Source organism: Notolabrus celidotus, chromosome 20 (genome assembly GCF_009762535.1).
Source record: "Notolabrus celidotus isolate fNotCel1 chromosome 20, fNotCel1.pri, whole genome shotgun sequence".
Lineage (NCBI taxonomy): Eukaryota > Metazoa > Chordata > Actinopteri > Labriformes > Labridae > Notolabrus > Notolabrus celidotus.
In genome coordinates this window covers 528578-556344 of record NC_048291.1, presented here as the reverse complement: position 1 = coordinate 556344, position 27767 = coordinate 528578, and the positions used below count along the sequence as shown (strand labels likewise).

Here is a 27767-nt window from a genome sequence, read left to right as displayed (position 1 = left end):
GTGTGTGTGTGAGAGTGTGAGTGTGAGTGTGTGAGTGTGTGTGTGTGTGCGTGCGTGTGCGTGTGTGTGTGTGTGCGTGTGCGTGTGTGTGTGTGTGTGTGTGTGTGTGTGTGTGTGTGTGTGTGTGAGAGTGTGAGTGTGAGTGTGTGAGAGAGTGTGAGTGTGAGTGAGTGTGAGTGAGTGTGAGTGAGTGAGTGTGAGTGTGTGAGTGTGAGTGTGAGTGAGTGTGTGAGAGAGTGTGAGTGAGTGTGAGTGTGAGTGTGTGAGAGAGTGTGAGTGAGTGTGAGTGTGTGAGAGAGTGAGTGTGAGTGTGAGTGTGAGTGTGAGTGTGAGTGTGTGAGAGAGTGTGAGTGTGAGTGAGTGTGAGTGTGAGTGTGTGAGAGAGTGTGAGTGTGAGTGTGAGTGTGTGAGAGAGTGTGAGTGTGAGTGAGTGTGAGTGTGAGTGTGAGTGTGAGTGTGAGTGTGTGAGAGAGTGTGAGTGTGAGTGAGTGTGAGTGTGAGTGTGTGAGTGTGAGTGTGAGTGTGTGAGAGAGTGTGAGTGTGAGTGTGAGTGTGAGTGTGTGTGAGTGTGTGAGAGTGTGTGAGTGTGTGAGAGAGTGTGAGTGTGAGTGTGTGTGAGTGTGTGAGAGTGTGTGAGTGTGTGAGTGTGTGTGAGTGTGAGTGTGAGTGTGTGTGAGTGTGTGAGAGAGTGTGAGTGTGAGTGAGTGTGAGTGTGAGTGTGTGAGTGTGAGTGTGAGTGTGAGTGTGAGTGTGTGAGAGTGTGAGTGTGAGTGTGAGTGTGAGTGTGTGTGTGAGTGTGAGTGTGAGTGTGTGTGCTTGTGTGTGTGCGTGTGTGTGCGTGTGAGTGTGTGTGAGTGTGCTCACCTTGACGAATGTGATCTTGCAGGTGCACAGGTCGCTCTTTGTGTTTTTGATGATGACCTCGCCGTAGTGCTCCAACCAGCGCTGCTGACTCAGCACGTTGTGGATACATGTCACCACCTTGTTCCACTCGTAGTGATCACCATAGCTACACACACACACACACACACAATGCACACACACACACACACATTAAAAACAAGTGTCGTTTGATGAGCTGCACATGTTGACTGAAGAACTGAATCTGTGTCTCACTTCGGCAGAGAGACGTTGACATTTCCAGACGAGAGGACCTCCATCGACTTCCCCCAGAACTTGTTCTTCCATCTCTGATCTGAGAGAACAAACAGAGGGTCAGGTTGGACTCTGATCCTGCAGAGAGGGTTTCACCTGTAGGTTAGAATCCTACCTTGCCAGAAGGTGAAGTTTTTTGACTCTGCATGGCACGCAGAGACGGGCGGGTGATGGCTGACCTGGAGGAGCAAACACAAATCATCATCACACTTTGTTCTTCTCAGTTTTACCTTTCCTCATGTTTTATACATCAGAATTAACATTTTCACTTTCCAGGTTTTTTCAGTTAAGAAGCAAAACTTTCACTTTTTCATACCTAAGTGAAAAAACATGGACAAGTGAAAATGTTGCTTCCAGACACAAAATTTTCACTTTTCATGATTTTCACTTTAGAAGCAAAATTTTCACTTTTTCCATGTTTTTTCACTTTGGTATGAAAAAGTGAAAATTTTGCCTCCAAAGTTAAAATCATGAAAAAGTGAAAATTTTGCTTTGAGACAACATTTACAGTTTTTCATGTTTCTTCACTTCGTAAACAAAATTTTCACTTTTTCATACCAGACAAAAAAATGTCACTTTTTCATAATTTTTAACTTTGGATGCAAAATTTTCATTTTTCATACCGGACACCAAATTTTCACTTTTTAATGTTTTTTCACATCAGAATTAAAAAATTTCATTTTTTCATGATTTTCACTTAGGTATGAAAAAGTGAAAATTTTGCTTCCTAACTGAAAAAACATGGAAAAGTGAAAATTTTGCCTCTTATCTTAAAAAACATGGAAAAGTGAAAATTTAGGTTACAAAGTGAAAATCGTGAAAAAGTGAAAATTTTGCCTCATAACTAAAAAAACATGGAAAAGTGAAAATTTTGCCTCTTATCTTAAAAAACATGGAAAAGTGAAAATTTAGGTTACAAAGTGAAAATCATGAAAAAGTGAAAATTTTGCCTCATAACTAAAAAAACATGGAAAAGTGAAAATTTTGCCTCTTATCTTAAAAAACATGGAAAAGAGAAAATTTTGGTTACAAAGTGAAAATCATGAAAAAGTGAAAATTTTGCTTTGAGACCACATTTTCACTTTGGACCTGGAGGAGCAAACATGAATCATGACTTTGTTCTGGTTAGGCTCATGAGCTTGTTCCTGGATCTCTCTGCTGCTCACCTGCTCACTGAGGAACTTGAAGCCTCGGTCCTCTCTGTGGCTCTCGTAGGTTTCTCCCAGGACGGGGTTAAAAGGTTTGTAGCGATTCCTCCATGTGGCCCAGGCGTATCCAGAGATGGAGAAGGCAGCCACGTAGACCTGGAGAGCACAGACAGATATTTGATACTTGAACAGATAGTTCACAGATAGACTTCACCACAGCTTTCATAAAAACAAACAACAGAAAATCTGCAGCAGCTGAATCCTCCCAGATGAAAACCCACCATCCTCTCGTAGGGATCATCGATGGTGTTGGCGATGTCGAGCAGGTCACAGTACTCCAGCTCCTCGCTGAGTCTCTGCAGCAGAGACACCGGCTCGTTCAGAGCCACCGGCATGGACACTCGGGACAGATCCTTCCCGATGTTGTTGTACAGGATGGTCATGATGCCGATGTGGCTGTTGTCTGCGCACGGAGCGGGGAGGGTGGTACGACTGCCTGGATCACAGGAACATGAAAGATGTTTAAAGTTCAGTGATTTGGAACCAAACTGGATCTGATAAATCATGAATCTACTTTTAACACTCATCCCACATGTGTCCCACTCCAGCTCAAGATCTCAGACCTGTGTAGAAGCCTTTGGATCCTTTATTCTGACCCCCTTAATCTAAAACCTGCTCAGTGTTAAAGCATGAAGGGGGGGTCACCTGTGTTGCGCAGCACTGGGCTGGGTCTCTCCTGAGCGTTGTTCAGGCTGGCTCTGTAGTTCAGGGTGGCTGTGGCTGAAGAGAAGGAGGAGAGAAGAGGAAACTCAGACTCACTCTATATTTAATAATGTGTGCTGGGTGGATGATAGAAACTCACTGTGTCCCTCTTCAGGCTCAGAGTTGCTGGTGGTCGTGATGTCACTCAGACCGGACTCATCGGACGCCTCGGCCTCAGACGACGTGTCGCACAAGATGACCTCGCTGGCATCGAAATACTCGGCCATGGAGTCGGCCACGGAGGGCGTCCTGTGAATGTGACGACCCATCGATGGAGTCCTCTGTGAGGGGGGGAGGAGAGAGAGAGAGAGAGAGACAGAGAGAGAGAGAGAGGGAGAGAGAGAGAGAGAGAGAGAGAGAGAGAGAGAGAGAGAGAGATAGAGAGAGAGAGAGAGAGAGAGAGAGAGAGAGAGAGAGAGAGCGAGAGAGAGAGAGAGAGAGAGAGAGAGAGAGAGAGAGATCCCAGTTAGAGAAAGTACTTTTGATTTGATTTCCACCTAGATGACTTGGAGTTGGAATCATATCATCAGCAAACAGTCATTCAGAGTATCAGAGGGTTCCAAAGTCCAGGAGCACGTCACCCTCAAGGCTGCAAAGTAAAGAGCCACCAACACGGACCCTGTAAAGCGGACCTGGAGCCTAGCCATCCCCCACTATCCGGGGCTGCAGCTCTGGTTTCTTCTGTAACGCTCTAAAGCTCTACGACCTGGATGTAAACAAACACAGCTGACAGATGTCGTCCTGTAGCACGGCGTGGTTTGTCAGTGTGTTGATCTAGTGAATGGAGATAAAGTTGTATGTAGGCTGTGTCTGATTAAACTGACATGTAACCACTCCAGCAGAGACATGAGGGACCAGCACAGGCATGAAGACGCTGACCTGCAGGTGGAGCTAGCTCTGCTAACTGTAGACACTCTGCAAACCAATTTGACATTGAAAGAACAATCACAGTCTGCAGGTTAACAAAGTGTTTCCTTACATTTCAGTCAGATAGTCAGATTTTAAATTCCTGTGTTCATAACTTCAGAATAAGTCACCTTGGATCCTCTCTGAATCACTTTAACCTCTTCTCAAAATTCCTGCCGGGTCTGATCCGCCTCTACAATCTTTTCTTAATTTATTAGTCTATAAATCCCAAGATGAAATGTTTATTTGATAAAAAACAATCTCCTAAACTATTAGCTGTCTCATTTAAAGCTGCAGAGCGTCTTCATTGCTAACTACTTTGAGAAACTATCAATTCTAATGGTGATAAACTTTAGTGACTAAAGCTCCACAATCAATCTTTAGTTAATCTGTCCAAATCTCTGAATAGTTTGATCAACAAGTGGTTTCTTTTAAGCGCCCTGGTTGCTAAATATTTCATAAATGATGACAAATATCAAATATTAGCTTGTAGCTGCTTCATAAACACAAGGATCTGCAGCTTTTTGTCATCCTGTAGATTTAAAGTTTGGAGGTTTTAAAAGAAGCACCTTGAATAAATCTCTCTGGACTCTAAGATTGTGAAGAGCATTTCTCTGAGCGTTCCAGCCTTTTACTGATCCATGCAGCAGACTAGACTACTGTAACAGGTCTTTACAGGACTCCCTAAAGTCCATCAGACGGCTGCAGCTCATACAGAATGCTGCTGCTCGAGTCCTAACAAGGACCAACAAAGTAGACCACATCAGTCCAGTTCTTAGATCTCTACACTGGCTTCCTGTCTGTCAGAGAGTAGACTTTAAAATCCTGCTGATGGTTTATAAAGACCTGAATGGTTTAGGAACCATTAGGACCTCTGAGGTCCTCAGGTACTGGTCTGCTTTCAGTCCCTAGAGTCAGAAGGAAACATGGTGAAGCAGCGTTTAGTCATTCTGCTCCACATATCTGGAACACACTCCCTGAAAGCTGCAGGTCTGCTCCAACTCTCACCTCTTTAAATCAAAGACTAAGACCTTTTTATTTAACACTGCCTTCCTATCTTAGATTATTTTAACTCTCTTTAAATGCAGAATTTAAATCTACTTTGAATATATTTCTAACTTTTCTTTTCTGTTTTATTATATTTGTTATTTTAATTCTGTTCTTTTATGCTTGTCTGAATGTTTCCAGTGCTTTTAATGTTTTAGTGTAAAGCACAGTGAGTTGCCCTCCTGTATGAAATGCTCTACACAAATAAAGCTGCCTTGCCTTTTAAAGACCAAACCTTTAATTAGACAGAAAACAGTTTACAGATGAACTCATTTAAAGATGTTTGATGCAGCCCTTACATAAAGCATGACGAGACACAACTAAACCCCACAACGTGACAACACTGTCATTCATTTGTACTTCATATTCATTTCCTCCATGATTTCAAATGCAAATGTTACCTGATGCAAATGAGTGACAGTGAGGTAATGAGATCAAAACATGCACAGAGGGAGAAAGCATCCATCACACACACATCATGAACGCACAGCACAGTACACACCTGGTCAGGACGGACGGTGCAGAAGGATCCCTCAGTAGAGTCAGAGGACAGGGAAAGTGAGTGGACTTTGGTCAGACGTGACTGTATGTCAAGCTAGAACCACATGCAATGAAAGAAATACACACACACACACAGATGAGCCATGCAAGCGGAAACACAGGAGGGCAAAATGAATGATCAGACAGGCAAAAAGAGTCCAAAGCAAGAGACCAAGCATGGACGTGTTGCTCTCTCCTCACACTGAGGAGACAAAACTGACCCTTCCTTATCTGATGGTTTTAACGCTCTGATACTGAAGTCTACATGTTGAAGAGAGACAAGTCAGTCTGCTGTGCATGAAAGGAAAACTTCTTTTAAAAGTTTAGTCTCTAAAAGTAGTATGGGAGGTAGAGCCTTCAGTTATCAGGCCCCTCTCCTTTAGAATCATCTACCAGTCAGGGTCCGGGAGGCAGACACCCTCTCTACTTTTAAGAGTAGGCTTCAAACTTTCCTTTTTGATAAAGCTTATAGTTAGAGCTGGATCAGGCTTGGACCAGGTCTTAGTTCTGCTGCTATAGGCTTAGACTGACACACTGGGATCCTGTCTTTCCCTCTCTCTCCTCTCTCTGCCTGTCTCTCACTTTAACTCTTCCTGTCCCATTAAAGTTACTAACCATAGACCTTTCTGGAGTCCCTGAGCTCCCTTGTCTCGTAGGTTCCTCTGGATCTCTGCTGCTGTGGACGTGGTCCAGACTCCAGCTGCTACAACTACTACTATCCGTCTCCCCACTATCATCTCTCTCTCTCTTCATCTCCCTCTATCCCTCTCTCCAACACGGTCTCAGCAGATGTGTGTCTAACATGAGTCTGGTCCTGCTGGAGGTTTCTGCCTGTTAAAGGAAGTTTGTCCTTGCCACTGTAACTTGCTAAATGCTGCAAAGTGCTCTGCTCATGGTGGATTAAGATGAGATCAGACTGAGTCCTGTCTGGAAGGGGGGACTGGATCTGATCTGGTCTTATAAGAGTCTGAGGAGACCGTTTGGTGCTGTATAAATAAAGATTGATTGAGAGGAGCTTGAGTGAATCACTTCAGGCTAACTTGTAAGTTGGGTTCTCACAGTAACAGGGTGACAGCCAGCTGCCAGGCAACCAAACAACAAAATAAATAAACCCCAGAGTCACAACGACACGATGTTCAGCATGTTGAAGGAGACAGCAGCTCACATGCAGCTGTGAGAGGAAACATGCAAAGAGGAAACCTCGTGCAACACAGAACAGGAAAAGTTACAGAGGCTGTCAGTGTGACAGCAGGAATAATCTCTGCTGGGTTTCAGTGTGTGACAGTGAGCGTGAGTGTGTGTGTGAGACAGTGTGTGTGTGTGTGTGTGTGTGTGTGTGTGAGAGAGAGAGAGTCGAGGTGTGTTCCTGCAGGACGTGCCTGTGATAACTTGTGCCTAAAAAAAAAAAAACAACCCAAACCTGCTCAACAGTTTCACACACCAACAGACGCAGAGGGCTGGGTCTCTTTTGTCCTCTCAGGCCGATACTCTTCTTCTTCTTCTACTCCTCTTTTTTGTGTTGTTTGTGTAAATTAATCAGTGTTTTCATTCAGGGAGAGGAAGTGAGGAGGTCGAGTGAACAGGTGTCTTAAATCTGTCAGCCACACTTTGGTGTTTTTTCCTTCAGTGTTTCAGAAAAGGGACAAATCTGGATCCTCTGAGTTTTGATTTTGTTTAAACAAGCTCTACTTCAGTGTGTGTGTGTGTGTGTGTGTGTGTGTGTGTGTGCGTGTGTGCGTGTGTGCGTGTGTGCGTGCGTGCGTGTGTGTGTGTGTGTGTGTGTGTGTGTGTGTGTGTGTGTGTGTGTGTGTGTGTGTGTGTGTTACCTCGGATAGTGTGCTGCAGAGTGTGGCGAGCTGCTGTGAGGTGTTCTCTCTCAGGTCTGGACTGGTCCAGGCCTGCCTCAGTCTCTCCCTCTCAAAGGTCAGAACCTCGTGGACGGACCTGAGGGAAGTGTGAACTACAAGAAACACACAACAACTTTAGAATCCACTGTGTGTGTGTGTGTGTGTGTGTGTTTCTGTGTGTGTGTGTGTGTGTGTGTGTGTGTGTGTGTGTGTGTGTGTTTCTTGGGGGGGTAGTACCTCTCTGAGAAACAGTGCAGATGTCCTGATGGAGCTTCTTGGCTTCAGGTGAGGTCACCTGAGGGTTGGACAGCTGATTGTAGACGTAGTCTGGGATGGACTGAACAGACCCCCCCATACCACCGTTGTTAGTGCTCAGGTGGCTTGAGGTGAACTGAGGAAGACCGGATATGTTTAAATTGATGTTTATAAAATGTTTAAAATGAAGATGAATCAAAACGGCGTCCTACCATCCCAAGAGCTTCAACACGGGACAACGTCCTGGAGTGACCGAATCCTTTCCCTATTTTCTTCTTTGGTTTCTCCAGAGAGAGATTCTGAAAGACAAACACAGACATGGTTTCTTCCTCTTACCATGATGATATCTAACCTTTCAAATCTGCAGCAGGTAAATTTTATTTGTATGAAACAAACATCCAGTTAAATTCTGCAGCTTGAATCCCAAAGATCCACACCTGTCCTCTGAAGACTCACCTGCATGCTGATCCTCATCTCCAGGTCTGTGTTTGTGATGGGCAGCCCTCCCTCCAGCCAGTGAAGACGCTGGATGAGCTGAGCCAGTTCAGTCAGCTCGGCCTGACAGCGAGCCAGGTCTGAGAAACAGAAAGGGGTCAAAGGTCACGGGTTAGAGAGGTGACTTGGATTGTGCTTCACTTTGTAAACTCGTGCTTTTATTAATAAAGATATAAAAAGTTAATTCTCACCGTTTGAGGTTGCATCGATGTCGTGGGTCTGCTGCAGCCAGGCCGACACCTTCTTGGTCACTCCTGGAGGAGTGGCGACTGCGGGGGCGGGGCTCATCATCTCTGGTTGGTACACTGATGCTGAGCTGGCGTAGTGAGGAGGCTGGAGGTCACAGTGAAAGCCACATTAAAAGACAGACAAACATACACCACACGTCGTCTCTGAACTCAAACTCTCAGAGAACAAGCAGCTGAAGCTGGAGGACCTGAACCCACCGTGGATCTGTTCTGCTGAGCCAGAGTGGCCATGGAGGGGAGGTTCCCCGAGCCCATGGAGAGAGCGTGGAGGACGCCGTGATGGACGCTCATCGCCTCGTTTTTCCTGAACACTCGATGGGCACACAGCTTGGTCAGCCAGATGTAGAAGATGTCCTGGCTTTTTGCCTTTCAGGGAGGAAAGGAGAAAAGAAGCTGAAAATACAGAACTCAGAAAACTGATCTGGAGCTTCTAAAAATATTTATTCTAGTAAAGATTCAACCTGAAGTTATTTTAGTGACTTATTTTTCTTTAAACTTTACTGTGAGGATTTTTAAAATTATTATTATCCTAATTACTATTTCAAAAATATTTAGATGTGTTATTATTCTTATTATTATTATTTATACAGTGGTGGAAAACACCATGCATTTGTGAAATGTTGCATTGAGAATCACTCCAGGGTTCCCACTCTTTTCCAGAGATCATTTTCCAGGACATTCCAAGGACATTTTCAGTGATGATCAAGCTGGTATGAAACACAGGTTTAAGATGTTAGCATGATCCTGCACTAAACTAAGATATGAGACAGAAGACAGACTCAGACGGAGCTCAACTTCCATGCATGTAGCTCGGAGGGGGGAAAACAGATGCTGCTAGGAGGAGCTACACTTCTGCACAGAAGCTGCACATTGCTGATCATAAAGGAAGTGGTTTGTGTCATCAGGGGGGCGTGAAGCCTTTCTGAACAGGGCTGTGTAGGTACCATGAGGTGGTAGAGGTTGTCTCCAGCGTCCAGGTCGATGCGTTTGGACTTCTTGTTGATGGACATCACGGCCACGCTGACGTCCAGAGTGCCGTGCAGCTTCCCTCTCTGAATCTAAAAACACAAAGCTGGTTTTTAAGACTTTAAATATGAAACATTTAAGATTTAAAACCAAAGAGGACAGACTCATCATCACAAAGCTTTAATATCACTCACATCCTGCTGCGTCTTGGAGTATTTCAGCATTCCTTTCTCCAACATGAAGTATCTCTGAAAAAGACCAAAATCAGTCTTTATTTATAAAGGATCAAATCACAACCTAGACTGTACTCTAGACCCAACATCAAGACCGGATCAGATCCAGTCCCCTCTTCCAGACAGGACTCAGTCTGATCTCATCTTAATCCACCATGAGCAGAGCACTTTGCAGCATTTAGCAAGTTACAGTGGCAAGGACAAACTTCCTTTAACAGGCAGAAACCTCCAGCAGGACCAGACTCATGTTAGACACACATCTGCTGAGACCGTGTTGGAGAGAGGGACATTCTTTTGGATCTTCTTTATTTAATATTTCCTTAAAGCTGGTCCTGCAGAAACAGGATTTAAGTGCACACAAACTCATGACCTCACCTTGTGCCAGCCTTTGAGCGGGTACTTCCTCCTCTTCATCAGGTACCCCTCACAGATCCCAGGAATACTGAGGTCCACGGTGGAGCCGGGGACCGAGTACATGTCCATGTTCTGCAGATCGTCCATCACCTCCCAGTGACGAGACTGAAACACAGAGAGATGCAGAAAGCATGTTAGAAATGTCACTTCTCCCCTGATGGAGCGTAGATGTGGAGGACTTAAAGCTTCTCTGCCGCTCTGATTGTGGGAGTGTGAGAAAGGGAAATGTTGGACTCATTTTTTTAGAAATTGCATGGACAATATTAATCTCCTGCCTGCAGCCTGGAAGGAAGAAACGCCTTTATGGCAGGTTATAACTCTCAGGGAAGAGAAAGCATCAACATGAATAAAGAAACAGTGAATCCTTTTAGATCACATCTGCAAAATTTGGATTTTTATTTTAAAGGCACAGTGAGGAGTTTTTCCCTGATGTTGAAATAGTCTCACTGTATTACTGATGCCTCTTCATGAGTTTAAATGAGTATTTCTTTATGCTGAATGTTTCTGATGAAGTATTGTTGCAGATGGAGAAACACTGGAGCTCACATCATGACGCCGCAGCTCTGACTGTTAACCTCTGCAAGCTAATTGTAATGTTGTTACACTTAATGACACTCCCAAAGGTACAAATGAATACATTACCTCAGTACTCTGCAGCCCGCACATAGGTGTCTGAACAAAGAAAAGTAGGACTTTAAAAAAACGATCTGGATCCAAATGCACGCTTTTGAAAGAGCCATGTTTGTATGAAAGAGGTTGACGGTGCTCATGGGAAATGCAGTCCTCATCCCTGAAAGAGGCGACAGATTTCATGCAAAGCGGCCGCCAGAAAACAACATGAAAGCTCCTCACAGTGCCTTTAAAGTGAATAACTCTGTTTTACTCTGGAGGAAATCCACTCAACATTACCTCCTTTTTCTTTTTAAGCTTTATTGAGAGTGATGTTTTTCTCTAATGCAGATCTGTTTGAGTTTCAGCAAAAGTAGAAGCAGAATGAAGACAGCTGTCCAAGCAAAACATCCAAGAACAGCTGGAGGGTTCCAAACACACCAAAATAAAACAGACCTGTTGTTTACCTGTTGTTGTTTTGTTTACCTGTTGTTTTGTTTACCTGTTGTTTTGTTTACCTGTTGTTTTGTTTACCTGTTGTTTTGTTTACCTGTTGTTGTTTTGTTTACCTGTTTGGTTGTTTTGGAGGAGCCCGTGCTGCTGCTCCGTGAGTGGCCCGGTTTGAACGTGCTGGCCGGGGATTTGTCGGTGCCGCTGATCAACGATTGGCTGCTGCTCAGAGGGGGCGGGCACACCTGAGGGTCCATGGGGACCGGGTGTTGTTGATAGCGTTGCATGGGGAGAATGAAAGCAGCACCTTCAGGACAGGATGTGTCTCATGGCAAAACGGACGAGACTGAGGAGGACAGAGACGTGAAGGGGAGGGCAGTTAGACACATTTCTTTAAAGGAAAGCTGCAAAAATATTAAAATCCAACATGAGATCCAACCTTTTAAAAAGTAGCTTTAACTTTAGGAACTATTTACTTTTCATAAAGTTGATTACAATTTAATAGCATCAATAAAGCCATAAAAAAACATGTACTGTAAATTAATAAATGTATTCAACTTTATTTTGTTTTTATTTTATTTTATTTCACTTGATTTTAACCAATTTAAAATATATAGATTTTGATATAATTTTACCTTAAATTTTTTTTATTTATATTTAGACAAAATATTTATTTTTATCTTTAAGGGGAATTTTTTTAAATATTTTATTTATATTTATAGATAACATTTTTATTTTGATCTTTTGGGGGAATTTTTTTTAAATGCTATACTTATAGATAAAATATTTAACTAATATTCATATATAAAATATTTATTTTGATCTTTTAGGGGACTTTTTTAAAACCTGTTTTATGTCTTGATCTTGCCGTGTGAGATTTTATGACCTCCTTGTTTTATGTTGCTGTTCATGTAAAACACTTTGTAACCCGTCTTTTGAAAACTGCTCTTTAAATACAATTATTATTATTAATACTAAATATGTTGACCTCTATTCTCTGATATGTTTTTAATACATGGTTTGGTTTTCTATTTCTTTTGTGTTGATTGTTTTCAGTGGGCTTTTATTTTGAAGGCAGCTTTGTCACATAGCTTCTGATAAACCTGATGTTTATAAAATGAACTCAATGACTCAGAAGCATAAATAAAAAATGAACCCTCTAAAGAAAGCTCTACCATTGTCTGTGAGGTTTAATTGTGCAACTAGGACTTCAATGCTTTACATACTTGACCTCTTTTCTTTATCTGTGCGTCACCTTCAGTTCAGTCTAAGGCCATCAAATGATCCACTTTTTAAATCACAATTAATCACATGTCAAAGTAAATGTTCCATTATTTGCAAATCAGTTTTTAAGTCCTTATTAACAAAGTAAAGTATACTAATGTCATGTTTTGAGAATCAAATAATGCAAGAAAATGAACTTTATGATCTTAACTTTGGAACAATCTCTCCACATCTCGTCTCCACATTCCTCTCTGATCTGATCGTTTCATTTTGTCTTATAAATGTTAAATTATGGAATTGTTTTTTAACTCATGTGTTGCTGCTTTTTATAACTTTGTTAAGCAGCAGGGAAGGTATTTTCATTTTCATAATGTTTAGGATTCCACTGCGTATATTGTTGTTTTTTATGATGTGCAAATAAAAAAAATTAACTTTTAAAATTACATTTCAAATAATTTCTGCTCTCCTACATGAGTGTGATCTGAATCCATGACCTAGAGGAAGGAGGCAGCTTTTTATGGCTGTTCATAATTGTACAAATTATGAAAACATCTTGTAAACATCCTATAAATATAAATGAAGTCAGCTAGAGATGCAAATTAACTGTTTGCCTCTTAAAATATTCAAAAACATTTCCAATCAGCATGTTTTATAACACCAGGGGGAACTTTGACTTTCCATGTATTTAAAATGCAATTAATAAAGAAATAAACCAAAAAGAAGAGAAAAATAAGCAATTATTAATATATTACCATTTTTATGAAGTGAACGCACTAAAATAAATAAAATCAAATGATTGATTTTACTGTGTAATAAAACTCAGGAGTTCAAATTCTGTCACACTTTTAAATAAAACATCCATAGGAAGGTGTTCAATGAGCAAACATAGCTAGTTCCTGAATAATATACACAAGAAATTATTTTTGGATGCAAAGTTAGCTTTCCAATAAATTGCATAATGGATATAAATGTCTTTTTTTAAATGGTCATATCTGAGTTTTTGGTCTTTTTAAATGTATAATGCAAAATCTCAAAATAAAGTAAATTAAAATGTTTTTAAAAACCTGAAGAAGACTTTGCAGGACATCAACTTTGGAATGATGTGACAACTACAGAGGTAAGAATGTCTCAGAGCATGAACCTGTAGCAGAATTTAATGCACGTGTTCAGCATATGTGAAGCTTGTTTACCTTTAAAGATATATTTTGTGAGGTTAGATGGATTGAGCTGCTGGTTTAACAAATAAAACCATGTCTGTTACCATTAAGGCCCAAAGTAAAAACACATCCATTTGTTTACTTTGTTTGGATCAGTGTAACATTTACACAATAGGAAAATCAAACTTCCTCTAACTTTCCAAAGCCTGAATGTCTGAGTCATTGGGTCAGACAGAAAACAATGAATGTCTAATTAAGTTGAAACCACAGACAATAGATCCTCCCCCCCCTCCCTCCATCGCTGGCATTCCTGTTTCTCATCCAGCAGGTGAAAACAGTCGGCTGGAGGAAGTGTTGAAGGTGGAAATACCTGTCCAAAGTTTGAAGAGGCTGAACGAAACATGGTGGAAGTTTTTGTTTTTAGCAGCCGTTATCAGATGATGGAGTTTGAATAAAAACTGAACTTAATGTCACCATTAAAGATTAAAATCATCTCTTTCCATTGAGGAAGATGGCCGTCCACAAGTGAGTCTGGTCCTGCTCAGGGTGTCATGCAACTCTGGCTAAAGTCGGCCATGTTGGATCTCTGTGAATAATAATCTCAAGAAACCGTCCAGACTGATATCATGATATAAATCCTGCACTCTAAATTTAAATTGGCTAATTGATTGATAGATGAATGAGTATAAAAATTAAATCAAACATTTAAAAATAAATAAAAATCAATGCTTTTATTTTGAAAATATGTATGCAAAAATGCAATCATTTAAATATTGTTAATATTTTCCTATTTTTAAAAATAATTTAATAATAAATAATTTTAACATATTGACACGTTTCTCAATAACATGATTTAAAATCTTAATTAAAAAGTAGAATTCTTGATTATTTCATTTTGATGTAATTTGCAAAGCCTGTTTATTAATATTGCACATAAACGTCACCATGATGCACGAGTCTCTTAAAAAGCTCACTTTCATGTCAGCCCCTTGTTATAAAACATCACTCTCTCTAAATGATCTGCTTCTATAATGACTGTAAATATTAAAGAGCACATCTGTCTGTTAAACTCAGAGAGGTAATATTAAAGATCACATCTGTCTGTTAAACTCAGAGAGGTAATATTAAAGAGCACATCTGTCTGTTAAACTCAGAGAGGTAATATTAAAGAGCACATCTGTCTGTTAAACTCAGAGAGGTAATATTAAAGATCACATCTGTCTGTTTAACTCAGAGGTAATATTAAAGATCACATCTGTCTGTTTAACTCAGAGGTAATATTAAAGATCACATCTGTCTGTTAAACTCAGAGGTAATATTAAAGATCACATCTGTCTGTTTAACTCAGAGGTAATATTAAAGATCACATCTGTCTGTTAAACTCAGAGGTAATATTAAAGATCACATCTGTCTGTTTAACTCAGAGGTAATATTAAAGATCACATCTGTCTGTTAAACTCAGAGAGGTAATATTAAAGATCACATCTGTCTGTTAAACTCAGAGAGGTAATATTAAAGATCACATCTGTCTGTTAAACTCAGAGAGGTAATATTAAAGATCACATCTGTCTGTTAAACTCAGAGAGGTAATATTAAAGATCACATCTGACTGTTAAACTCAGAGGTAATATTAAAGATCACATCTGTCTGTTTAACTCAGAGGTAATATTAAAGATCACATCTGTCTGTTAAACTCAGAGGTAATATTAAAGATCACATCTGTCTGTTTAACTCAGAGGTAATATTAAAGATCACATCTGTCTGTTAAACTCAGAGGTAATATTAAAGATCACATCTGTCTGTTAAACTCAGAGAGGTAATATTAAAGATCACATCTGTCTGTTAAACTCAGAGAGGTAATATTAAAGATCACATCTGTCTGTTAAACTCAGAGAGGTAATATTAAAGATCACATCTGTCTGTTAAACTCAGAGAGGTAATATTAAAGATCACATCTGACTGTTAAACTCAGAGGTAATATTAAAGATCACATCTGTCTGTTTAACTCAGAGGTAATATTAAAGATCACATCTGTCTGTTAAACTCAGAGGTAATATTAAAGATCACATCTGTCTGTTAAACTCAGAGAGGTAATATTAAAGATCACATCTGTCTGTTAAACTCAGAGAGGTAATATTAAAGAGCACATCTGTCTGTTAAACTCAGAGAGGTAATATTAAAGATCACATCTGTCTGTTAAACTCAGAGAGGTAATATTAAAGTAGAGCAAGAATTAAAAGTAATGGAGTCCCTCTATGAAGTGAAACACACCTGTGTGTTGGCCTGATTCTTACAGGCTGCTGTTCCTGTTGTAGTCCCTTAAATCACAGGCAGAGCTGCAGGTTTCTGTGTAAAGATCCTGTAAAAATATAAAAATACTACTTTAGTTTTACTCCTTTTCCTTCAGCCTCTAAAACCTCCCATCAGTCCTCTGAGTCTCCCTGAGAGCACAGACACACCGGATGAGCAGCTTGTCAGCTTAGCGTATATGAGAGGCGGCAGGTATCTGGGCGGGGCAGGAAAAGGAGCAACAGACTCCGAGCTGACCAAACAGGCCTGCCAGCTCTGTCATCACGAGATGATGAGATCTGGAACTGATCTGTTTCCAGCAGCTGAGCGTTAGCAACGAAAAGAAGAACCCTGAGCTGAGCTTTAAGAACAGATTCAAGAGTTATCATTGAAGTTTGTTCCAGAGACAGAAGTTTGTAAACTCAGGACACTTCAGCTAAATGTTAAATAAGGTCCAGAGTTAGAGATTTGATGATCAGACTGGATGCAAAGTGAAATAAGTAGCAAGATCAGAGCTGTAGCTGCTGATAGTCCTGCAGTTCATCTTACTGTAGCTTCTGATAGTCCTGCAGTTCATCTTACTGTAGCTTCTGATAGTCCTGCAGTTCATCTTACTGTAGCTGCTGATAGTCCTGCAGTTCATCTTACTGTAGCTTCTGATAGTCCTGCAGTTCATCTTACTGTAGCTGCTGATAGTCCTGCAGTTCATCTTACTGTAGCTGCTGATAGTCCTGCAGTTCATCTTACTGTAGCTGCTGATAAAGTCCTGCAGTTCATCTTACTGTAGCTGCTGATAGTCCTGCAGTTCATCTTACTGTATGTAACACACAGGATCATGTAGTTTATTTTGAAATTAACAGGAAGCTGAGAGGGACAGATAATCTCTGAACCATCAACTATCAGATGACAATATATATTCTTCTAACAACGATGGCAAACATGAAATAAAAGACTTCCTTGTTCGTGCATCACAATGTTTATATGCATCTGTTTCAGGTGAGTCTCAGTTTCACAGTTAACAGTTACACAGAGGGGTAACTCTGGTGCCAGATAGAGAGGGTGACGGGATTCATTGTTTACTCGACTACATGATGCACACGCTTCAAGAAAAGGAACTTTCTGTGATTTGGAAACTTTTGGCTTGTGTTGATTTTGGCGCCCCCTGTGGACAAAGCATTCATCAGTGGAACACGGGACTTCCACCAGATCCCCTGAGGTCCGGAGTAGGACCGCCGGACAGCTGGAGTCATGTGACCGAGGTTTTCCCACTGTAGTCTGACACAGAGTGTTTTATTCTGAAAATTAACCGGATGTTTTCATTTTGTTTTGGTGAAACCTGACTTCCTGTCCCGCTCCATCTGCTCTGTTGAGATTGATGCGGCAAACATAGACGCAGCCGGAACACAACGGAGCGGATCCAGTGGAAGTTAACACACCGACTAGAATAGAAACCTATCAGACGGATCGGAGACAGACCGGACACAGATCTGGAGGAATTTGTCCGTTAGTAGTGCTTTAAATAAATCTCATTCTGCTTTCTTTAAACAGTGAACACTTCCCTTGTTGAGAATATCACTGGTGGTAAATCTGCTTCTCAGGGGCTTTAAGTTTACTGAACATGTCAAGCTTCTGGAGACATCCTCATGTGGCCACTTTAGGAACTGCAGTTTTTGGCACATCCATGTTGACCTTATTTCTCAGCCCTGATGTTTAACACAGCTCCTCTGTCATTCATGGAAACTCTAATGAGTTTAAAACTATTCACAACAACACAAGTGGGTTTTTTACTGCAAGTTCTTAGCTGGGCTCCATCTTTCTGAACTCTTGTGGGTTTTTAGGGAGGCATCAAAGTCCACATTCATACCGTGATGATTATTAAATATTGCTTATTGTTAGGGAAGCAAATTGCATTTTCTGTAAATGATCTTTGGAAATGTTAACGATCAATTAATCATTTAATAACGTAAAAGTTTTCCATCAGAAATAATGCAGAATGTGTTTTTCTCCCTGAATCAAAGTTTCCCTCCTGACTCAGTGTTTCTAACTGACAGTATTAAATATCTGTGGATCATATTGAGGAGTTCAAAATGTTAAACAGGCTGAATATCACCGTGTGGAGCAGGCTCATAATCTCTGCAGACACACAGTCATAAAAGTGACGGCTCAGACTTCAACAAGGGAACTGAACAGAAACAGATTCAGACTCTCAGAGTCCAGTTTCCTGTCTCCTCGTTCTTATTGAGGAATATAATCATGTGAACGCGGTCAGGTCTCAGCCGGGAGAGAGACCGGGTCAGAATCAGTCCGGGGGGGAGAAACAAAGCTCTCATGGAGACCTGTCACTCAGCTGCAGCCCCCAGCTGAGCGTCTCCACCTTCAGTCAGCTGATTCACATCCAAACATGCTTTAAACTTCAAACACCTCCCTGAGACCTGAACCAGATATGAGACCACATCATGTTTGATCCACGGGAGAGGAAATCCAAACAACAACATGTGTCTGAGTAAATTCTTAACAATCAATTAATCCATACTTGGTTAATTGTTGACATCCCTACTTATCATGCAGCCCTGGAATACAGGATATGAAATGTTGTCCAACACTTCCTGGTTCAATAACATCCAGAGAGCCGGTTCAGTCTTTGGAGTCCCGTAGGAACCACAAAAAACAAACAGAGGAGTAGAAAGGAGGGCTGTGACATTCCCTTCATGCTTTGCACTACACATCATTCTGTGATTGCATATCACTGTTGCATATCTCTGTTACTCACTGTACCAAGCATTCAGGTTAGAGACAGTCCACACACACACACACACCTTATAAGGCTGAGGGATGGGACCGACCTGCCCTGGTTATTATTTAATGAACATAGAGTCTCTTTTGTTGTCATAACTTTACTCACATGTGTCTGTTCCTTTCTAAGAAGACAGGCAGCAGCCATATAAAGTCCTAATCTAATGTTTAACATAAAGGTTGTCAGGAATGCTACACAGATAAAGAGACCATGTGGACTCGCCTTGCTCTGTGGATTCTTTGGACAACTGAAAAGGACAAGGACTGAATATTTAAGGACTGCTCACCTCAAACGGCCCTTTAGCTTCAATACAAGCAAGCAAGCAAGAGGCAACCTCCAGTGATGGAAATGAAGCCAGAGTGTTAAAAACTGCAGTTCCTAAAGTGTCCACTTGAGGCTCAACCCAAAAGCCAAAGAATCCCCATTAGAGTCCATTCTGAAGCGCCCATTTTTAAAGCAGAATAAACATGTTTAAAGACTGGTTCCAAAAACACTTTCATATTCACTGTCCTTTTTTGATTATGTAAGAGAGGTGTGTGTGTGTGTGTGTGTGTGTGTGTGTGTGTGTGTGTGTGTGTGTGTGTGTGTGTGTGTGTGTGTGTGTGTGTAAGGTTGAGTCAGAATTTTCAATAAAGCAACCTCCTTTAACAGGCTGAATAACTCCTCTTCCTAAACAAACCTACAGGGAGCTTTCATTCTGGTTTAAGTGCATAATACTGCATGGGGGTTTAAAACAGTAACTATTATTTGGTGGGCAGATGTGTGTCTAACATGAGTCTGGTCCTGCTGGAGGTTTCTGCCTGTTAAAAGAAGTTTGTCCTGTAACTTGCAAAGTGCTCTGCTCATGGTGGATTAAGATCAGACCAAGTCCTTTTATAATAATTGTTGTGATTTGGAGCTTTATAAAAATCACAACCTGTTTTTTAGTTTTTTGTTTATTTCTGAATTTGTTTTGGTATTAAAAATATTACTATTATTATAATCATTTATTTATTATTTATATTTTTTATTGTTATTCTTATTTCATTTTTTCATTTCTTACATATTAACCTATTTATCTTATCATAGTGTCACTTTTTTAAAATTTTCCTTTCTATTTATTTATCTTTTATTCTTCTTTAATTTTAAATTATCATCATGTATTATCAGTGGTTGTTTTTTCATTCATATGAGAAGGCACTTGTTGAATCATCCCCCTGCAGCTGTTTTCAGTGGAGGACAATGAGGGATTTAAAGGTTGGTGAACTCACTTGAGCCAAGGTACAAACTTCCAGTCAGTTTAAAGACACTCAACTGGAAGTTTGTACCTTGGCTTTTTGTATTTGCTTGAAACACTGGATGTGCCTGCACATATAAATCCCTGTTGGTAGTAATAAATGTGAGCTCGAGTATTGACTAAAACTAGGAAGAGGGAGCACATTTCTCCAGTGTTAGCTTCTCTACACTGGCTCCCAATAAAATGTAGAATAGAATTTAAAATCCTTCTTTTAACCTACAAAGCCCTTGAAAATCAGGCACCCTCGTATCTTAAAGAGCTCATAGTGCCCTATTCCCCCTCTAGAACTCTACGCTCCCAACATGCAGGCCTGCTAGTTGTACCTAAAATCTCTTAAAGTAGTATGGGAGGTAGAACCTTCAGTTATCAGGCCCCTCTCCTTTGGAATCATCTACCAGTCAGGGTCCGGGAGGCAGACACCCTCTCCACTTTTAAGAGTAGACTTAAAACTTTCCTTTTTGATAAAGCTTATAGTTAGAGCTGGATCAGGCTTGGACCAGCTTTTGTCATGCTGCTATAGGCTTAGACTGCCGGGGGAACTGGCACACTGACACACTGGGATCCTAGCTCACCCTCTTCCCCCCAACCCCTTCATCACTTACTTTAACTCTGCCTGTCCCATTAAAGTTACTAACCATAGACCTTTCTGGAGTCCCTGAGCTCCATTGTCTCGTAGATTCCTCTGAGCTGCCGTTGACGTCCTCCTGCTGTGGACGTGCTGGACTCCAGCTGATACAGACGTGCTGGACTCCAGCTGATACAGACGTGCTGGACTCCAGCGGCAACAGCTTCTACGACTCGTCTCATCACTATCACCTCTCTCTCTTACTCCCCTCTATCTGTCTTTCCAGACCCAACTCAGTCGAGGCATGATGGCTGTCTAACATGAGTCTGGTCCTGCTGGAGGTTTCTGCCTGTTAAAGGAAGTTTGTCCTCTCCACTGTAACTAGCTAAATACTGCGATGTGCAATGCTCATGATGGATTAAGGTGGGGTCAGACTGAGTCTTACCCTGTCTTGGTGTTGGGTCTCTGTTCATAATTTGACATAGTGTGGTCTAGACCTCCTATGGTTGTAAAAGCGTCTTGAGATAACGTTTGTTGTGATTTGGCGCTATACAAATAAAGATTGATTGATTGATTGATTGATTGATTAGAACATTTGAGCATTATGTTTGTGTTCAATTACAGTAAGTGTGTTTATCCTGATCATTCCTGGCACTTCATTTTCCACACTATGACATTTTTTCAAAGTCATCTTATTTTAATACCGTGAGATTTTGATATCGTTGCATCCCTAATAAAGATGGATTGATTCACAACAAGGCTAGCAAACAAACCAGACATTTTATAAATCTAAAGTCATGTGTGCAAGGGCCTGTGAAGAACACTCAGCTCACGTTTAGATGATGACAATATGTTTGTTTTTCTGGCACACAGAGTAATATTCAATCCACTTCAAAACTATACATCTATTATGTTTGTGTTCAATAGTGTTTAATTAAGAGATCTAAAGTCATGATTTCAACTCAAAGCTCAAAGGAGTAACAGAAGGTGAGAGGTCAGGCAGCAGCAGCGAGCTGACATGAAGTAGAGAGATGGTAAGACGTTGTTTCATTCTGATGTTTCTCTCAGCAGTTAGACTCCACAGAAACTATAAAAACCTCCACACCTCTGAACACACCACAGAAAGGAGTCAGAGTTAGTTTGTTCTTACTACCTGCAGTGTGTGTGTCTCTGCTCCTCCCTCAGTCACAGCCTCTACATCCCACTGTTCTCATTAAAAGGTCATCAAAATCTTAAATTCTGGTTAAACATGATGTTAAAGAGAGTCTGTCTTATACTGCCTTTTATTACCGTCTGTGGCAGCACTGTGTGCAGGGTGGACATCAGAGTTCATTTATTGTTGCTGTTGTAATGAGATTGATATAATGATAACTCTATTGTGACGTCTTTACACTACACATAATCCTCCTTGCTTCGGCTGTTTGAAGCAACCTTACTTCACCACACACTCAAGTCTTCTCCATCCTGCAGCAGCTGACTCACCAGAAGCCCGCCGCCGCTTTCCCTTCTTCAACATCTCGTCCAGGCGTCCAGACGGCGAGCTCAGGACGGGTTACGATGACAACTTCAATTTTAAAAAATCACACAAAGTTGCTTTTAGGAAACTAAATTCCAAGGAGAACTCGGCATGTTGCTAACCCTGTTAGTGAAAATATCACCCTGGGGACCAACTGTCACTCATGAACCAAACCTCAGCTCTACCTCTACCCCGTCCAAAGAGACGCACTTTCAAACTTCAACCGCATCACGGCCATGGTGTGACACCAACTTTTAGAGTCATGTACTGGGACAGAGGGAGATGTGCAGAATGAGAAGTATGCAGTCCGACCAGTCCACCAGAGAAAGAGAGAGCAGGGTTGGAGGTATAGACGTGACACCATGGCTTCATAAACATCGTTTCAGTTCAACTGGCCCGCAGCACAAAAACTAAGCATGTGACATTTGCACGATTTGAACTCTGAATTCAATTAATGCATCACATGTTTCCAATAACTCAATGCAGGTTTCAAGATCCTGTCACAAATGTGATCTTCAGCTCGATCACTCAGGGACATCCCAAACTAAGGTTAGAGTGTTTCTCAAGAAGAAGCCATCAGGGCTGAATGATAGCACAGAGGAAGTCTGAGTTATAGAAACAGGAGTTTGGAAGGCTTATTAAGAAGATTGGTATTCTTTGTTGCATCAATGGTGAGGCTTACAAGTGAATGTGGTAGAGCAGGAGACAAGTGACTCACTGAATTCACCTTTAGGGAACAGTAAAGCAGGGGTTCCCAAACGGTTCAGCCCACGACCCCCCCCTAGCTGGTCTGCAGAAAGTGACCCTCCCTATATGAGCATGTGTCTGTGTTTCCTGTGTGTTATGAATGAACCTGCTGCTACTGATGCTTTAGATCATTAACTGTTCACTAACTCTAAACTCAGGAGTCATCTGGAGACAAAGAAAGGCAGAAAACTCATTACACTTTATATTTACAAGGTTTTATTTCAAGGTTAGCTCCTGTTTGTGTTGATATTTTTTACTATGATGGGTAAAATGTAATATTTTTAGATAACTTAAAAAAAAGACACCTCATGACCCCCCAAGGGGTCCTGACCCACACTTTGGGAACCCCTGCTGTAAAGCACAAAATGCACATCATGGTGTTTTTGGTGACCAGAAGTTGAAATACAGATCTACTCATCCAATTTGACTCTCCAGGTCACTATCTTGTGACTCCTGGTGGTGGCGCTGCTGACACGAATGATGGTAATATAAACTGAAGTGAATTGGACAAAGAAGAAGTTGACAGCAGGAGGTTGGGTGACGTTGAAAAGAAGCTAACAGACGATCTAACCAGTAAGGTATGGTGAGCAGAGACAAGGGCTGTTTTTTAAAACGACCTGCTACATACTGAGTTTGGATTTAGTCTGTAGTCTGTCTGTTCTGCTGGATCTGGTCTACAGGATGCTGGGTCAGACGTCACTGGATTTCCGGTTTCTGAATGCAACAGCCGAACTGATACATAAACTTCTCCTTTAGCATCACTGATGGTTTAAAAAGTTAAGAAGGGGTTTATGTATTTGTAACTTCATTAGCTCAGAGGCTGATCCTGCTCCAGAGGAAATCCTCTCACTCCCTGAGCTGGTCTCATTGGCTGAGAGATGTGATGCAACAACTAAAACTTGAAAACCTGAGATTCACTATCCATAACTCCTCTGAGAAGTTTGAGAGAACATGGAAACCTTTAGCAGACTACATTAGAGACAAGCTTCACACCCCACTAAGCTGAGAGTAAATCTAGAGATAAGACACACCCATTATAAACTCTTAATCTGCTGTCACTGTTAGAGCCTGTTAGAGAGTGAAGTATTGATTCACTAACTTCATTATTGTTGAGTTATCTTTCTGTTTACTTTTTCAGAAGTGCCATATTGTTGTAATTTGTTTGTTTTTGTCTGTAAAGTTAGTAATGTCTGAATGTCCTGAATGTTTACTTAGAAGAAAATGATCAATCTAAAGAAGAGGTTAATGGAATTCAATGATTTTCACAGCACATAAAACCTGAATGAGCGCAGTGCATTGTGGGAAACAATAAGCAAGGCAGACTGAGAAATGTTCCAGAGTCAGTAGACATCCAGGGAGTTTATCAGCCTGCAGATTTCTCTCTTGTTCACAGACTACAGACTGAATTTAGACCGGATCAGGACGTACTGCTAGTATAGAAGGCGGTTTCTAAAACAGCCACAGAGGAGACCTACTTGGAAACGTCAGACATATGCATGAATCACTCTTCAAAAGAACAACACAAGCAGCAGGGAGGTTGAATGCATCAACTTAATGATCTGAAAAGACAAAGCACACACCCAGGAGTGACTGAGAGCAATTACAGCTCCTATCCTTAACATCATCCAACAGTTTGATTTAAATATGAATCCACAGATACAGAGTCCTCCTGGTAAATGATCCATAGAGACTAGCCTGTTTCTGTATGTGTGCTTAACTCAGACTTTTTAAGACTAGACTATCAGGGTGGACTCACTTCTGGAGCCAGCCTCTAGTGGCCACTCAAGGAACTGCAGTTTTATGTACTCTATTGTTTAGCCTCAGAGGTTGCAGCATGCAAACACAGTACTTCTGTTTGTTTTTGTCCTCTCTGGTCTCATGCATCCAGAAAACAAAAACATTCTTAAATCACCAAAAAAAGGATCTTGTTGGTGATTTAAGAACATTTGCTTCTTTACAAAGATTGTATCGTTGTGTCTGGTACAGTATGTTCCTTCATATTTGAGTTGATATGATGTCAGCCCTGATCAGACCGGTTCTCTCTCTCTCTAGTTTTTACCTCTTCCCTCCGTCTAGGAATGTTCCAGAGCAACATACACGGGTTAATTTGACACGTGTCTGATCCCTCCATGCTCAGAGGTGTTTATGACCCAGCGTTACAGTTTAGGGTGTAGTTCTGTATGTTGAGCAGAAAGGCAGGTCAAGTGATTGATGAGCTGAATGCATTCACACATGCATTCTCTGACGGGGAAGACGAGCAACGGAACCGGTTGGAAATCCTATGGAGGTCAATGATATGCACGACAACAGGAGCATCACAGGGACAAGATGGAGGACAGAGGTGTGTGTTTGTTCACTGAGGTGAAGCTGCTAACAAACACACTGTATGCACATGTTAGCCAATCAGATGAGTTAAGCTTTAAGTCTTTATCAGGCCGCCATTTTCCTCTGACTGCATGTCAGCTGCACCATACAATAGAAAAAGGGTCAATTAGCAGCTAATGGTGAAGTTAGCTAGCTAAGAGTGGGATCATCTAGAGTTAGATCAGTTATCTCAGGTGTGACTAAGCTGCTGCTAGCTAAAAAAGCTATCAAAACAGATTTATAAAGTAGGGATGGGAAATTATTTTCAAGCTCAGATGGAGCAAAGAAAGAGCCTGAGCTCATCTTTCATCAACATTTACAGAGCCCTGCAAAATTAACATTTCAATGGAATTATCCACAAACTTACAATCCTCATTAAAACATGTGAACCACTTCAGGATCAGGACTTTAGATGTGAACTGATCTCTTCTTTGACTTCACAGTCTGGTCCTTCCTTTACAAGTCTGTGTGGAACAAAACCACTTCACAAAGATTTAGTGGATTTGAGAGAAACTGCAACAGATAGAGATTTCATCCCAGGTCTGACCGACCCTTTATTTCAAATATGGGCCTCTAAAGGGCCGACCAGATTTAGACAGGTTATTATAATTAAAGGGGCGGATTCTTTTGGGCACTGGTGGCCTAGCGGTCTAAGCGCCCCACATACAGAGGCTACAGGGGTCCCCGGTTTGATTCCCAGCCGGTAGACCATTTCCTGCATGTCTTCCCCCACTCACTACTCCCCACACTTCCTGTCTCTCTTCAGCTGTCCTGATAAATAAAGACCAAATATATTTAAAACAAGAAGCAAATGATCCATTAATGAGATCTCTCATTGAAGTCTGAAATAAGACTCATGTCATGGTCTCAGTTATTTCTCCTGGTGAATTTTAGGAGAAACTAATGAGAACTATTTGAAACTTGAACGAGGCTGAAGTGAGAATCTGAATTTTGTCTCCAGAGACTGAGAAGAGAAATGTTCCTCTGGGTGAGTCTGACTAAAACAAATGGATGAGGTTAGACTGAGAGAGCTCCCTGATTTCTCCACCTGAGCTCAAAGGAGTCACAACACCTGAGGAATCCATGAGAGCCATTTCAGACTCAGACCAGATCTCCTCTTGAACTGAAAGGGAGACTAAGCTGAGACTTAGTCTCTGGAGGCAAGAATGAGAAACAGGAGAGATAAGCTATAGTCTCATTCTGCTTTCAAACAGATCTCCTTGTTGTCCAGGAGACAGAAATGAAACACTTTGAGATCTCCTCTCTGAATTTATTTTCCTCTGGGACTAAATGTGTCATTTTGGAACACTTCTGGTTGGTGGTGTGACTGGTGTTTTTTTAATGTAAGAATGTGCCTTGGTTTAAAAAAGGTTGAAAAGCACTGCCTTAATAAACACTCAGTCACCTCAGGCTAGCTGTTAAACCTGTTTAATCTACCTGTTAACCTCTTTTTCAATAACTGCAGGAGAAATAAGATTATATATAACTAACTGAGAATTTAAAGCCCTGAATGTGGAAAGCAGTGGGAGAAATGAAACTTTGCACTGTATAATGTACAGACAAGAGAACTTAATAAACTGGTTTGTGGGGAGAGCAGCCAGTCAGAATGAACGGGTGCGGACAGGCAGCAGGCTTAATAAACAGGTTTGGATCAACTGGACAACATGGAACAACAACCAGAACACTGAGAAACAGCAAACACGACTCGATTTATTCAACTTCAAAAGAAGATTTCTTCATTTTTTTCTTTTTAAATATTTGTCAAACTTTTACCATGAGGCTGCTTAACATGAACAAAGTAAAGAAACTGCAGTAAAACGACTTTCTCCTTCAAATCTTCTGAATTTAAAAACCGAAAATTAATTAAAACAAATTCAAAGTGAAGAACTGTTAATTAACACGCGCGTGTCTTAAAGGGCCACACACACTGATTCCGTCCAAGTCTTCCCAGTTTAAAAATATTAAAAATATTAAAAATATCACAGTTTAAATGAACTCTAACTCAAACAGACACTTTTAAACCTCTTTAAAATGAACTGACCTGATTTAACTTGGTTGAATCGTCCTGTCCGACTGCAGACTTCTCCCCTCTCTGCTCAGACTCCTCGTTCTGCTAACACGGCGCGTGCTGCTGCTGACTCCAGCTGCTCAGGTGAGCCGACAAGAACACAGGTGCATCATGGGAACAGCTTCACCTGGAGGGGTTTTCTTTTTACACTAACACAGACGTCTTTATTTAAATATTTTAAAAAGTCAAATATAAGAAAAGATAAGAAGATTCTTGACAGACTTTTGCTCTGACAAATTAAAGAGTTGTTTCAGTTGTTTTGTTTATAATTCAACCTTCTTTAGAAAAGTTTATTTAATGTTAAATTTAAATTTAAGGTCTACAATTGAGCTGAAAACTTTAATATCTGTTTCCTCCTGAAGGTACTGGTTTACTCTCTGGGATAAGTTTAATTTGATTGAAAGTATGATCTGAATCTGGAAGAAGTGGATCAAAAATTGGCTTCAAATAATTCCACTATGGTTTCTTTATTCTTCATTCTTTATTCTTGATTGGGATCCCCATGAGCTTCCACAGTGTTTGCTAGTCTTCCTGGGGTCCACACAACAAAACAAATATAAGAAAAACAATTATTTAAAATCACACATTATCAAGAAAACAAAAATGCTATAGCAGCCAATCATAAAAATCAAAAATGAAAATGCAAAAAGTAGCATTTCTGTTTCCCATATAGTGTAAGAGTGTGAACATGT

At 40.9% G+C, this 27767-nt stretch overlaps 1 protein-coding gene across 1 annotated transcript in view; it reads right to left on the bottom strand.

Annotated features, from left to right (window-relative positions):
- Positions 1 to 27195, bottom strand: part of LOC117832308 (oxysterol-binding protein-related protein 6-like) — a 27419-nt gene extending 224 nt beyond the window's left edge. The window contains exons 1-20 of the mRNA XM_034711392.1: positions 27049 to 27195; positions 15728 to 15815; positions 11195 to 11421; positions 9978 to 10121; positions 9564 to 9617; positions 9348 to 9461; positions 8602 to 8769; positions 8347 to 8488; positions 8117 to 8235; positions 7873 to 7959; positions 7643 to 7796; positions 7385 to 7518; positions 5521 to 5613; positions 3166 to 3346; positions 3009 to 3083; positions 2585 to 2799; positions 2322 to 2459; positions 1271 to 1334; positions 1117 to 1195; positions 865 to 1009 (exon numbers count right to left, since the gene is read on the bottom strand). Coding sequence (XP_034567283.1) covers positions 865 to 1009; positions 1117 to 1195; positions 1271 to 1334; positions 2322 to 2459; positions 2585 to 2799; positions 3009 to 3083; positions 3166 to 3346; positions 5521 to 5613; positions 7385 to 7518; positions 7643 to 7796; positions 7873 to 7959; positions 8117 to 8235; positions 8347 to 8488; positions 8602 to 8769; positions 9348 to 9461; positions 9564 to 9617; positions 9978 to 10121; positions 11195 to 11362 — 2274 coding nt within the window. The 5' untranslated portion in view covers positions 11363 to 11421; positions 15728 to 15815; positions 27049 to 27195. The remainder of the gene's footprint in view (positions 1 to 864; positions 1010 to 1116; positions 1196 to 1270; positions 1335 to 2321; positions 2460 to 2584; positions 2800 to 3008; positions 3084 to 3165; positions 3347 to 5520; positions 5614 to 7384; positions 7519 to 7642; positions 7797 to 7872; positions 7960 to 8116; positions 8236 to 8346; positions 8489 to 8601; positions 8770 to 9347; positions 9462 to 9563; positions 9618 to 9977; positions 10122 to 11194; positions 11422 to 15727; positions 15816 to 27048) is intronic.
- Between the last annotated feature and the right edge of the window lie 572 nt (positions 27196 to 27767).